Genomic DNA, 14891 nt, shown 5'->3' with positions numbered 1-14891 from the left:
GGTTCCCGGCCGCCGCCTTCCCTCGGGGGAAGCCGTATCTCTCGGCCGCCCCCTCCTACCCCTGGAGGGCGGGGAGCGGGGTTTCGGGGCCGGAGGGGTGAGCCCGCCTCCCGGGAGAGCGCCCAGGCTGTGAGCTGGCGGGCTCCAGGGAGCCTAAGCTGCTGCCTCGTTGGAGCCGCAGGATTTGCCGGGTCATACCCTGGGACTCTCCATGTTGTCCCCTATTTTCAGACGTACCTCCTCCTGCGATTCAGGGAATGGACTCCCCTAAGTGCTGTGACCCACTTTGGCTTAGACTTTTGGTGCCACGCCAAGACACAGACAGTTCCTTCTCTAGGTGATGCTTCTGAAGAAATGGTGTCCCCCCGATGCCTCTGTGGCAAGTTTATATCCCCAGGGGGTTTTGGCAGTTTGCAGGTTGAAAGACATTTCAACGGGTAGATAGGTGGACTCTTCTTCAGTAGCAGTATAGGCCTTTTTAATATTACAGAAGAGACTTTCTTTTCTTAGTGTTTTAAAAGTAAACAAAACTTTTGTGAAGTGCACATGGCTAATTTCACGTACAGACTTTCTCTAAGTTCCCTCCTTGTGCTGAAGTAGTATTCATTTTATTGCCTTTTCATGAATTGGATTCACTGATTGGCGTCTAATCACGCTTAGAAGAAAAAGCCCCTGTAAATAGCTATCAGAATTAATTTGGCAGCAACTGTGAGAAATGATCATAAATTTACAAATGCAGTTAGAATAATGATCCAACATGAATTTAACTAGAAATACACCCCCAGCCTCTGGGAACAGCATGTAGGTTTCTGTGTCAGTCAAATGCACTCGGGCACATGGATACTGAGCTGAGAGGCTGGGAACTGTCTGAGAAGGATACAAAGGGGTTATGGCCCCTGGGTTTGAGCTGGGAAGAGCTGGGCTGAATGCAAGCAGGAATATTAAGAGAGACCTCTGTGTTTTAACTGTGTGCCCCTTGAGGTTGTGTAGGGGTGAATCCAAAAGATGTGGCAATGTCTTCACTTACCAGAAGACCACCTGGAGTTCAGGTTCCTGGCACTTTGGGACATCAAGTAATAAAAGGCTCTTTTTGCACAGGGATGCCAAACAACTTGGAGTGCTGGGAAAAATGTCATCTCATATCACTTCTTTTGGGGATGTGTTAATAAATTTTACCTGTATCTCAAGAGTCTGAGCTTGAAATGCCTTAGCTGCTGTGGGTGGTTTTGCACTGAAGCTGCAGGACCATCTATAAAGTGAGGTACGTTCTTGAGGCATTGTAGGAGGAAGGTCTAGCTAACTAAGGATAAGAAAAACCTTATCTGTTTTTTCTATCAGTACTGGAAAGATCGGGACTTAGAGTGGAGAAAAGTGAGGCAAGTACACAGGAGACCCCTGAAGGTGGCTGCAGAGCATTCCTGGAAGTGCCCAGCAGCCTGTTCCAGCTGGGCTGCTGGCTGCCACCATCACACTGACCACAGAAGCTGGTGTCACTGAGAACGATTGTAGGGTCTGCTTGCAAGGGTGGGACAGAAAAGTGACATGACTTATTCAGAAGTCTCCTAGGAAGGAAAAGCATTCTGGCAGACAAATATTCTTTTCTAATGTCAGCATTACTGAACTTGTATTTTCCTCCTTTTTTGTGTTTTGTTATTTAATTAGGGACCTTTGACTTCATGATGGGAGGAAATATCCCCCCGGCTCTCAGGATCCGAGCTTCTCCCAGTGTGAGGATTTGTCAAGGCTGAGAGATTCCGGATTATCCATAAAGCTCCTCTAAAATACACAGTTACTTTTGTGTCTTCCCGTCTTGAGGGGTCTTGGAGCAGATACAAAGATGGCCTCCAGCCTCACCTGTGCTGGCATCGTCTGGGCCTTCCTCTCCTTCCTCTGCGCTGCTGCCTCCTGTGTTGGCTTCTTCATGCCCTACTGGCTCTTGGGGTCCCAGCTGGAGAAGTCTGTTTCCTTCGGCACTTTCCGGAGGTGTTCCTACCCGGTGCGGGATGAGAGCCGCCAGATGACCGTGATGGTGGAGCAGTGTGGCCGCTATGCCTCCTTCCAGGCCATCCCGAGCGCCGAGTGGAGGATCTGCACCGTGGTGACGGGCCTGGGCTGCGGGCTGCTGCTCCTGGTGGCCCTGACAGCGCTCATGGGCTGCTGTGTGTCCGAGCTCATCTCCAGGACTGTGGGCAGGGTGGCAGGAGGCATCCAGTTCCTGGGGGGTAAGTACTCTTGTGGTGAGGGGATGGGGATGTCCAGGCTGCTTGTTTGCTCGTGTGGGGACTCTTCTGGTGCTTTGGGAAGAGAAGGGGGCCGTTCAAACCTTCTCCTAGAAGGGAGACCACTTGGCTCCCTCAAGGGCTGAGCTGCTTGTGTGGCTGCCTGAATGTGGCCCAAAGACACAGTGGCCCATGGTCTCTTGTGCTCAAGTCTCTGTCTGGTCATTATGTGACCTTTGAGAGCTGCGTGGCAAGTTGACTTCTGTGAGCCAGCATCTTCTCAGCAGTTTTGTGGACTGTAGTCTCCAGCAGAGCATAGCTGAGTTGGAGGTACCTGGAGAAGCATGTGGGCTACAGATCCACATGAAGCATTGTGGTTTGGCAGAGGAGAGGCTGTGTTGTGTGAGAACAACCTCTCTTTCTCCTTTTTACCCCTATTACTGGCAGAGCTCCCTCCAACTCTGCTCTCTGCAGCTGCACGTATCTGGCAACAAGCTTTGGCCCAGGTTTGAAGTGTGGACTGTTTATCCCTTGTGGAGGTGGCCCACCATCTCCTGGGAGGAGCCCTGCTGGCCTGGCTGACCCATGCCGCCTGCTGATGGTGCCACAGGTTTGTTGGCTCCATGGGCTAGACAACGTGTGGGAGAATTACCTCTGCTCCTTTTTCCAACTTGTAATTGTGTGGCGTCTCTGTAACTGTAAGAGTATTTGAAGGGTATGAGACAATAAGTAGGATCCACAAGCATGCTTTTTACAGGGCACTTTTCCCAGTAAATCATCACCCTCTTGTCATCGGTGACATGCGGATCAGTGGCACTCACTTTTGCCTGATGCAAGCGCTCCGCCACACACACGCACTTGCCCCCATAAGGTAACGTGTTTCTCTGAGCTTTGGGTGCTGAGGCAGTGCAGGTGCCAGCCTTTTTGGGTGCCCTGCAGTGTCTGGTCCCAGCCAGGCTCCCTGGCTCATCCCCCAAAGGAGTGGACTCTAGTGAAACTCCTGTTTCTCTCCCCTCCAAACAGGCTCTTGCCCTGCAAGGGCAGTCTGGTTACATACCGCGACCGCAGCTTATAAGGAAGCACAAGACAAAAACTCCACTAACTGTCCAGCTTGGTGAGGACAGCTGAGGCTGGGAAAGGGCCCGGTGCCAAGCTTTCAGCCAGACGATACCAGTGTAACTCCCTCCTGGCCGCAGGAAGTCTTGTCTCCAAATTTTTGAGTATTTTCCGCACTTTGGAGCAAGCTGACCCTATCACTTTACCCTTCCTTCAGCTTTGTGACCCACAGGCATTCCCGTGTTTAATCTGTCTGCCAGTTTGAAAGTGCAGCAGTTGCTGGAGAGTTAACTCTGCTGGGAGCTGTGGTTTTTGAAACCTGCTCCATTATACAGTTCCAGCCAGGCAGTTGGGGGTGCAGGAGGTTCTCAGTTCGGTGACAATCTGCAAGCCCGCTTTGTCTGACTATTTTCACTTAGAGCCGTCACAGGATTTAACCACCCCCTCTTTCCAACTGCTGTCTCGGCTCATCTGGTTTTAATTTGCATTTGGCCCCTTTCTCGTGACCACGCTCCCCCGTGTGCCTGTGGAGCAGGGCTGGCAGGCCAGCTCACAGCTGTTTGCCTACAGCCACCCCAGCAAACACAACAGCTCCAGCAGTGGGCACGTGGCCAGGGATGCAGGAGGAACCCTGCTCCCCATGATGCTGCTGTGGGCTGAAGTCATGCAACCTTCTCTGAGGCAGGATGTGGCTCCTGGAGAAGGAGGTGAGAGGTTCCTTCAGAGCACACCATGGCAACCTCTTGTGCTTGTCCAAGCTGACCAGGCAGCATCCCGTCCTGCCTGGAAGGGCATGAGCAGCTAGTGCTTCTTCTCAGTAGGTGGCAGTTCAAAGAAACATGAACCTGTGATATGAAATGAAAATTGCCAACAACTTTGCTTACAGTTCAGAAATTAGTTACGCAGCATGTCTAATTTTCCCCTCTACTGGCTTTTATGGTTGTCTCGCATTTCATTCAGCACTGCTGGAAGTGTGTAAGAAGAGACCAAAGTGAGGACTGTCATTTCTTAACCTGTTTAAAACATACCTGTGGGGGCACAAGGGAGAGGCCAGGTGGTGAAAGCCAGTAATATGGATAAACTAAAGGGACATATTAGAGTAAAGAGGAGTTTCTTAATCCCTCATCAGATGCTTAGCTGCTATAAATCAGTGTAGGTTAATTGTTTAAATAACATGACTACATTTAGTCAGATGTCTGACTTAGGCCCTATAATTATTATTTTGTTTTATGTCAAGATAGTTGGGAGCTGTTCGCCTTATTTACAAACAGGGAATGCCAGCTCTTTGTTCCCTGTAATGCGGTGGTAGGTGTAGTTGTATACCATGATGTGGGCTTTGAATGTGGCTTGGTGGCAGTGCAGTTGTTGTCATTTTAGCTGGTCTCCACATAGACATCTAATCAAATAAAACCCTTATAAATGTTGGGTTGTTTTTTTGTTGTTGTTATTGTTGTTGTTTTTTTTTTAAATTGTGAAGTAGAACTCCCACCTAGTTTTATATAAGGAAAAGCCTAGGAAAATAAGCAGCCACTGAGTGATGCTATTAATTCATCATCTGTGTTAGGACAGGGAGGTGGATAAACGGTTTCACTTTGTTTGAGGCATCTGCACCCATACCCTGCTTGTGCTCTTGCTCCAATGGCAGAGGATGAGTGTTGGAATAAACCATATTTCTCTTGAAGTTAGAAACCAGCATAAAGACAGGTTCAGTGTAGCTAGTTTATGGCTTTACTTGTGCTCCTTTTGTTTAGGATCCAAGTAAGTTTCTCAACATGATTTAAAAACACAGACTTGAGGAGGAGATAAGCCAACAAATAATGGATTATTATGGAGGCCCAAGAGCAGAGAAGATGTACAAGCCACTAATGCTGTGGTGAGCCAAAGCTAAAACTTAGTCCAACACTAGAAGCATTTTTACCACTGTGAAGACGTGGCAGAGAAGTTTGCTTACCAGAGGTGGTATGCAAGCAGCCTGATCCTTTTCTTCTAGCGCTGTGAAGGAGGAATAACTCCAAGTAGGTCAGTGGAATAACACCTGTAAAAAAGTAATGCAGCTTGTGTTAGCTAAATGGTGCCAAGGTTTTATAGCTGGGATTTCCCCAAGTTGCATGTGGCAGCTCAAGGGAGTGAATTATTCATGAGTCCTTTTACCATAAATCTGCTCTTCTGATAAAAGTTGAGTGGCAGAACCTGCAAGAAATTGCAGATCTAGGCAGAGTCAGAAGGGCTCTTTGGATATTGCTTTTTCCTATGTATTTAGTCTGTATTTGCTATTTCAGATGATCCTGGCTACAGAGTATACATGTATTTTAAGGTGACTCTGGGACGAAACATGTCGAGTTTCTGTTCCTACTAGAAAGATTGCATCGTAGACTTCTCCCCCCACTTGTAGTTGTGGGAGCCGCTTCCTTTCCCATACATGATCACGTGGCAGCTCTTGTAGCCATTACAGCAACTGCTTGCATGAAAAATGATGCTTTTAGCTTTTTCTAAGACAATTTGGTGGTGGGTGACAAGAAATGTCCAACTCCCCAAGGCTAGCCTTTGCTGCAGTGGATGTCAGTCCACAGCTGGAAAACTGCTGCTGTGGTCTCTCAGACCATGCTTCCTGGGCGTCTCTCTTGGACTGATTCAAAGAAATGACAGCTGAGGTGGAAGTTATGCTGTCTGTAACCTCTTGAGGGCACAGTCATGTAGATTGATACAGTCTTCACTGATAACATTAAGTGCAGTGTTTCCAGCTGGTTTTCTTTGTGTGTTTGGAAGGCTGAGGCATATATAGTGTAGCTAGAACAGATTGTAGCTTTAACCATAACTATTGAGGATATGACAGCAGGGAGTGAAGTTTAACAAATCTATTGCAAATTGGAGTCTGTAATTATTGATCTTCTTTTCATTGTGCCATGGCAAGTCAATTCCACTTAAATGGAGGAACTAGAAATTTAAAGGTAGGTAGCTCAGATATGACATACTAATTTGGTGAATAGTTTCACTCTCTAAATGCAGAGCAATGATTTTAAGAACATAGCAATATTTTTAAGAACATAATGAACTTAAAGGTTAGCCAGTTTTATGAGAGGCAGTGGATCAAAAGGCACAAGTACTGCAAGGATGGTCAATTTAAAGAGCATTACGCTGGCAAGATGAAGCTTTTCATTAAAGTGGTCAGCACGTGGGAATGAAACCTTCACTAGCTCAGAACTCCCTTTTGCTGGGTAGAACAGCTAAACCAAGCTCAGGGTATGGATCTGTGGGAACAAAGCATGGAATAATCTGAGACACCCCTCTGAACCTGACACTATGACCCTGATTCTGAGTGCCTTGTGAGAAGTGAAGCCTTTCCGCGATTATAGAGTAGCCATGTGGCTGTCAGCACCTGGCATGTTTACTGTCACCTTTAGTATTCATTGATTGCACTCTAATGAAGCACAAGTTTTTCTACTCCCTTCATTAAATGAACAACGTTTTCAGCAGGATCTACTCTTCCTCTCCTTATTTCTCTGTCTTGTTTCCCTTGTGTCTCATGGAAGTGCTGAAACTCCTGAAACTATGGTCCTTGAAATTGTTGGTTAGAAAACCTGGAGGTCTCTTGGAGCAGGGGGTGGTGAAATATGCATTTTTTCATTTGAGAAAAAGGGGTCACAGTTCCTAACAACCTCTAATTTTGTCTCAGAAAATAAAATGTGGCCTTATGAGAAATAAGCTCTCAGGAGTACATGAAATTGCTGAAGAATCCTTCTCCAAGTGTTGTGTGCCAACAGAGGCCATCATAGTTTCCATCACCAATAAGGTGCTCAGGGCAGGTGTTTGCTGGGTGCAGAGGGCAGTGGAATATGGACTGATCCCTCAAGATGAGGAGAATGTAGAGTGTGGGGTGATGTTTTGGTTCTGTGTTGTCTGTGATGAAATCTCAGAGAAAACCTTTGCAATTTTGGGCTGAAGATTCTAAGGAGACAGGTCCAAACAAAATCTGCAAAGTTAATGGCAAACTAATGGCCAAATCTGACTTTGTGGGTGAGATGATACTCAAGTGTAAGGGATGAGGAGGAAAGAACACTAGGTCGTGGCCTTGTCATGTAGAGAAGCTCTTCCTCAAAGGATTTGCTTGGAGAAACAGTTAAAACAATAAGAAGAAGCTTTTGGGAGAGATGAAGTCACTGAAACAAAGTTATATTTCAAGAAGCGTGGCTGGCAGTTAAAGACAGCTCTGAAGTTCAAGTGGAACAAAACAGTCTTGGTTCTGAGGCTGGCTAAGAAAGGGGCTCTGGGGAGAGTAGTTCCAGTTGACTACAGGAACCAGAAACTTCTGGGAAAGGTTTTTGTGCAGCTGGAGGAAAAGGCACTGACCAGTAACTATTATTCCATCTGACAGCTCAAGTGAGGCTTTCTGCTTTCTGCCTGGAAGACTCAGATCAGCATAATTTGCTCCCTATAGGGAGAAAATGTAACTGAGAAAAGCCTTGTGGGAACAGGGAAGATCTGAGATGGTCAAGGGACTTCTGTCAAGAAAACAGTGACCCCACACATTTTTGTGATTCCCCCAAGCAATTTCATCCTTTCCCCCATATATATACTCTTGCCATCTCTTCCTGCAATTTGCATCTGAAATAAAATAAAGATAAAAAAAAAAAAAAAAGAGGCAAAAATGTCCTGTTCTTTCATTCTCTTCAGCCTAAAAATATTTTTTGAAAGGCTAACTTTTGGGGGAGAGGCAGGGCAGGGTCATTGCTTCTGTCAGGCTCTTCTTGACCTACAAGTTAGCTGTTTGGGGCTGTTTGTCACACCTTCTTTTCGTTGCATGCAAAACCTCAGTGGCTTTGCTGTGCCCCTGTAAACACATGATGGGGCAATCCTCATCCTAGACAAAGACCAGCTGCAGGCTGGGTATGATTCCAGCATATGTGTGCACATTTAGACAGTGCAAGAGAGGCAAATGAAAGGACAAGAAGCCTCACCAAGGTAACAGAAGAAGAGAAAATAAAAGCGACACTGTTAAACATCGCTAGTGAGTGATTGTGTGTCATGTCATAGGCTCCTTGATTCAGCAATAATAAAGTCAGCAGAGAACACTGTGACTGCTTAGTCTGAGGTCTGCAGCAGCAAGGGTCATAGGACAGCCTTCATATAATTTCAGTTTGAGCTAGAATGTATCTCTGAGAAAAAAAATCTTCTGGTCTGAATTTAATTAAGTTTGAGAAAAGCCTGATCTCCATAAGTTATTCCAGTGGTGAATTACTCTGACTGCTTTTCTTCCAGATCATTAATGCAAATGTTAAAAATGTAGCACCAAGAATATATCATTGTGAAATTATGCTTTCTCAAGGAATATTTTGTCTTTTTTTTTCTTTTAAGATCCGACACTTAGGTTGCTTTTAATCCATTTAAGCTGCACTTTGTTGTGGTTTCTTTACCAGAACAACCTGTATGGAAGCTGCTTTGTAGCTGGTGTGATTCACACTAGTTCTTTCTCCAGTTTTCTTTAGCAATCTACCAAAGGATTAAATGCAGTGTATAGTTTTGCAGCTTCATCCCTTTTCAGCTAGACTTTGACTTGCTAAAGTGAATCCTCTGACTGCTTGTGCCAATGTTCAATCTTTGCTTCTCAGCACTACAAGGCACCTTCACATACTGTGGCACAGCCTAGAGTCAAATTCTTGGATTTAGATTTGGAGTCCAGAATAAGTAAGGCAGGGAAGTTCAGGACAAGGGAATTTGGACAGTGAAATTATCTTAAAGATTCTGTAGCATATGTTTTATTGAAGATAAGCCAGCTCTCTCTCTCTGCTGCATTCAGATAGGAGTTAAAATATGAGACAAATTCAGGATTGAAGCCTGAATGTAATATATGAACCAATGCAATGTATGCCCTCTTTCAGTTTATAAAGGACCTTGTGTAGATTCCTACTCCCTTAATTAGGTAGGGACTTGCATTACTTGAGTCTTTCCTGAATGCATGGGCCATCAGGTCTGACTGATAGGGAATCCAACTACTTACCTGAAAGAGGTAAAGAAAGGTGCAGACTTAGATTCTGTACATTTTCAAGAGATTATACTGTTTTGCATGGTTGCCTTCACCTTGGTCACAGGAGTTGCTATAGCAAAGCTGCTGCCTTGCTAAAGGCTGCTGCCCTGACAGATCTAACAGCACAGGTTTTTGTGAGATTTTCCCTAAAGTCCCACTGAAGGAAACATGGTTAACAAAGTTTGCAATTTAGGCTAACAATGACCATTTTAACAAAACAGGTTAGCAAGGAAGGATCAGTAATAAACATTACTGGTCCTAAGGTGGAGAATCAGTAGCTCTGAGGAGGCCATCCCTACCAGCAAGGTCACAAGCAGTACAGACCAGGCTGCTGAAACAGAGGGGATGTAACTTGAAGAAGACAAATAATGTGGAGAGTAGCCTTCATACTTAGCTGTCTTAGTTTTTTAATTCTGTTCTCAACTACTTCAGATAACTCTTCTTGTGTTACAAAATCTTCCTTAAAAAAGCATCAGGGCCCTTACAGGCTGCAAATTTTTGTGTGTCCTTTGAAGTCAGTGACATTTGGTACAAATTACATCACTATTTCTATTCTAGGATTATTGGATTTGACATTGGTCTAAAACAGTAGTGGTTCTCATGATGACTTTCTTGTTGAAGAGCTACCCCACTGAATTAAATTGTTTATACTGAAGTGTTTTGAATACATTAATCCTAATATAAATTTTGACTAAATACAGAGGAAGAAAAAGCCCCATGCAGAGTTTCAGCCTGGAGCAAATTCTGCAAGTAAGATTTTAGGTGTTTTGGAACCACATTTAAAATGGAAATTCTGATGTATAAAAAAAAAAAAAAACAAAGATATTGCGAAAATACTGGGAAGAATCTCTTTACTTCTCTTGTTGTCTTAATGTTGAATATAAAAGTGATGTTTTGAATATTGCTGCAGCTGTGTTGCATTCAAGCAGAATTTTGCATTAAGAACAGAATTTTTGATCTAAAGAAGTCCCACGGTGCTGTTTTATTTATCTGTAGAATGAAGTTCAGTCGTCCTGCTTTTTTATTAGAAAGAAACAATGGTGCTCAGCACTTCTGTGACACTTTTCATTTCAAAAGGCTTTGCTTGTGTAACCTAATGGAACTTCAGAAAATGTGAGGCAGGGGACCAAATAATTTATTTTGCTGGTGTGGAGTCAGAGTAAATTCAGATGTACCTCTTTTCAGGTCCTTTACGTTGGTGTTGATTAGAGAAGAACCTGGGTTGGAGTTAGCAATTTTGTTTCTGCATTGAAAGATCTGGTTTATTTTGCTTCCTGAGTTATTTCAATGGATATTTGAATATTGCTGGCAACTGCATTTAGGCATCAAAATGTTTCAATATTTTCCAGTGCGAGTGAAGTCATAAGCCTACAGACAGGACAGAATTGTTCTCAATGGTGTAGTTTCCAGGATTTTGTCCAGTCTGGTGTTAAATGTTTATGTAATTTGTATTTTTTTTTTCTTATTTCTCTTCGGAAACTCAGTTTACCATGCATTCCACATGGATTTTTTTTCCCACGGTATTCAACCTGTGTTTTCTCTTCCTTGCTCACATCCTTTTATTTCTCCAATACACATTTTTGCCTTCTAAGGACTTTGGCTTCACAAAGTAAAATAAGACAGTTTTCAAACTCCATCATTTCAAGGAAGTGAGGAGTAGAACTCGAGAGCAGCCAATGTATTGATTCCATGCAGTGAGCAATTAGGAAGGAATGTGGGGTAATTAATAAACACAGGGTGTATTTGTACAACCAAAACTGCAACCACAGCTGCTTAGCTTGTGGTGACCATCATGTTGGCTGGGTTCCTACTCAAGGATTTCCTTTGGCTCTGTGGAACACCTTTGTTGACTTCAGTGATGTTAAGCTTTTTATGCTGTGCAAGTGTGAGGCCCTAAGTGACATTCAGATCGTATGAAGAGGGCCTTAAGTCACAGAGAACCAAGAAAGGATCCTCTCCTTGTTTTTGGGATGACTCTGCCACCACAAGACATCACAGGACAGAGGGGCAATATTGCATTTGACAGATCCCTTCTAGAAGCTGTCCTGCATCTTCTCAGGCATGAAAAATTGGGCATGGTCACTGCACCTTGACAATGCTGGTGATAAGGCTGATTCACTGGGCTTGATTAGATCTCCTCTTTTGCTTGTTCCCCTGTCAGTCCCCTGATGTCACAGGTACATCTGAGAACAGAGGCAGACTTTTTCCCCCCTCCAGACTGGCTTTTCCTTAGAGCCTGACCTGTTGAAATCAGCAGCAGTATTCCGCAATGGAGCCCAGGGGAAGAGAGGATCTGGAGCTCAGTGCCGTTGCTACTTGTTGTGACTAGAGGGATTTGGAGGAGGTTGCTGCTGTGTGACAGTGCAGAGACCTTCCTGGGATACCATATTCTACCTAATTCCCCAGGTATAGAATATTAATTGCATCAGGACTAACACCTTAGCACGAAACTCCTTCTTGAGAGGATTGCTGTACCATGAGCTGAGTCCACATTTTCTCGCATAAGCCTGATAAGCCCCAATCTTTCATGAGGACTGACCACGTTGAATTGATTTTCAGGTACAGTTCTTTACTAGGAGAACAGACTTGTGTAAGCTTGGCAGTAGTTTGTAGGAATGTGAAGAAGAATTATAATGAATGAAAACCTAAACAATAACTGATTAGAAATCATTGTTATTTTGTCTTGTAGCAGAATCCAAAGAGCTTCAGAGAGAATTAAGCAGATGTCCTAGGTTGACAAGCAAGTTTTTCAGGAAGTTGTAGCCAAACCAATACAGAAAATACAGAATTTTGATAAACACAATATAGTTTCTATAGTAATGTAAAGATGCGACCCTTTTTTTTGTAAGCTGTCAATTCAGTTGTCTTGCATTGTTTCCCAATAAAGATGCCTTTGTAATATAAATTTGTATTGTTAATTTGAGAAGAACAGTTTTCTAATAAATGCAAAGTGAGAAAGTACTGAGATAAAGCCATGAATGGTCAATCTGGAATAACAGAAGCTGCTTCTGAAATACAGCACCTTGTTAAAGGATATGAAACCTGCTAACATAGCAATGTATGAGAAATGGCCTTACAACTTCTGAGGAGTGCACTGCCTGACTTCTTCACAAGTCCAGGATTTTGTCCAAGTCTGCAGACAAATGAAAGCCTATTTATGAATACTTTTAATTTTTTTTTTTTAATTGAGAGCAAACTTGATATTCAGAGCATCACAAGTCATTCAGGTCAGGCACAATACAGCTGAATGCCAGTCACTGAGAATGGTTACTAGGATGTACTAAAAAGTGCTTTGTCTTGGGGAATTTATAGAAACCAGGGTAGAGTGATGTTGAGGGACCTTTTGAGTGTATCTGTGAGAGGAAATTTATTTGTTTCAGAATCTGCTCTGATTTGGCTCAGGTGCTGCTACGTGACTACGAGCTTTGAATGTCATTTGGAGATTAGTACAATCTGTCTGGCAAATTTGTACAAACATTCCCATGTGTACCATGTTGCTTCTGTTATGGTTGTTGTTATAATGCATGAAACTCTTGAATTCCTTTGTGATAGGGGAAAAGGCAGAGGCAGGTGCTGCTCCAAAAAAGTCCTCACTGAAACAAAGTCAAATGGGGAAATTAGGGAGATTTGGGTTAATTTTATTTTTACTATTGTAAGAACTGATGCTGACCCATTTCTTGTGTGCTTTGTGGAGGAGTAAGTAAAGGGAGACCTCTAAATGTTGGCTTAGTAACAAGCGACAAATGTATTACTTTCAGGGGTAAAGTTCAGATGACCTTTATTCCCTTAAAAGCTCTTTTACTTCAGCTGTATCCTCAGAAAGGTATGAGCAGAGGAGGGAGCATGTGCAGGTAGGGAAGCAGGGAATGGAAAGGGTTGTGAGAGGAGAGGAGCTTCACCTCCTTGTGAAACTCCATTTGCCATACCTGCAGGCAGATGGATTCTTTCGGTACTGCTGACTTCCAGAGGGTATTTCAGATGTGGCAAGGGTTCTGCACAAGAAAATCAGAAACTTAAGGCTTCTGTGCTAGAGTGTGTTTTAGATTTCAAGGAATTCTGTTAGTTTTCAAGTTCTTTTTCTGGCACAGCAGTGAAAACATGATGAATGGTACTAAATACTGGCATAAAACTCTTTACAGCCAAGACAAGCCCTGAAACTATTGCAGGCACATTCTGCAAAATCAAGAGGTCATGGTAAAAGTCATGGCATTTTTATGAGAAATCCTTTTAAAAGAAACACAATGGCTGGTTTTGGAGAGCTTTGTTCAGTACTGGAAATCTCTCTTGCTAGAAACTTTCTCTCCAGAAAGTATTCCACCTTCACCAGCAGACCATTTAAAGGAGAATCTGGCCAATTGGGCCAGGCTACAAGTTCAAGCAGGTTGCAATGTTAAAATTCATCAGTGAGGTAAAGGCGCAGACTCTGGGCCTCTCTGTGTTGTCCAGAGCTAAGACTACTGATAAGCCCCTGAACAACTGAAGTAATGAGTGTAGTGAAGCTACACTATTACTTTTTCCAACAAAGATGGGCTGTAGAGCTTTTTTGTCCCATATCCTTAACCCAGAGTTTGAGGCATTACTCCCACAATGAATGCAAGTAGTTCTGTTTGGGAGATCGGGCTTTTCTTATTACAATTTCAGAATAATGTTGTTATAATAATTAAGAAGTAAAATGATTCCTTCACAGGCTGCAGTGGAGTGATGCTTTGGCAACTGTTCTCCATGTGAGCACCGTGGAACAGAGTCCCTCTCCTTTGCTGGCATCATCTTCTATTTCCTATTCCCCTCTATTGACTTCATTGCCCAGGCTGTGGAAAGGGACACCATGACTGAAGATAGTTTATGCTGAGCCAGTAACAGCTCTGATTAGCTTGCTCCTCTTTTCCATAACAATTTGCAATAAAAACTGTCAGGAAAGAACCCTGCAAGGGCTGGGACAAGCCATATAGTGGAGATGGCAAATTCCATTTCATGCCACTAAGCCAGAGATCCGGTGCTAAGAACACAGGAAGCTGGGAAAATAAATACTGTAACTTTTCATCTCATGCATAAGAATTGCAGTCTGTTTTGATCTAGTGATAGAAAAAAGTCATTCTGCTTATCTCATCTAACATAGTGGCTAGTCTGATTACAAGCTTCTCTGCTTGGCACTTTTTTAAATTCAATTTGGCTGCCTGTGCCCTTGGCACACAGTGGGTTTCATTAAATTTCACAGCAGTTAGTTTTCATTCCCTCTGTGACACCTTTTTATCAACATTTGACTCTAGTGTAATTTCAAGCAATTGTGCTTTTTTTTTCTGAAGTGCTTGTACCATAATAATTTGGCAGAGCAGGTGGGGGAAGACAATTCAGACACTGTTGCAAATCTCTGTACAAAAGTAATATATGAGAAGCCAGGTCAGCTTGCAAGTGTTTTTCACGTATGACAGCAAAAATGAGCTGCTTCCCTTTCTGTATCATTGAAGACTGTCAAAGTGCAGTTAAAGAGCTTGCTGTAAGAGGCAAATTTTATTTCCTTCAGACCAATCACAGCTTCATTTTAAAAGCAAACCTAGTGGACTGTTGCTGGATTGATGACCCAAGGTTGTTAGACA

The 14891-nt window shown here is 43.5% G+C and overlaps 1 protein-coding gene across 3 annotated transcripts in view; it reads left to right on the top strand.

Moving 5' to 3' along the window:
* The window catches only part of LHFPL6 (LHFPL tetraspan subfamily member 6), a 136270-nt gene that overhangs the window by 1439 nt on the left and 119940 nt on the right, over positions 1-14891 (top strand). For all 3 annotated transcript variants that reach the window (XM_063149222.1, XM_063149220.1, XM_063149221.1), the window contains exon 2: positions 1663-2222. In XM_063149222.1, the coding sequence (XP_063005292.1) occupies positions 1838-2222 (385 nt within the window). In that variant the 5' untranslated portion in view covers positions 1663-1837. The remainder of the gene's footprint in view (positions 1-1662; positions 2223-14891) is intronic.

Source organism: Melospiza melodia, chromosome 2 (assembly GCF_035770615.1).
Source record: "Melospiza melodia melodia isolate bMelMel2 chromosome 2, bMelMel2.pri, whole genome shotgun sequence".
NCBI lineage: Eukaryota > Metazoa > Chordata > Aves > Passeriformes > Passerellidae > Melospiza > Melospiza melodia.
The sequence above is the reverse complement of the archived record's forward strand: the minus strand, read 5'-3'. Positions and strand labels throughout refer to the sequence as shown.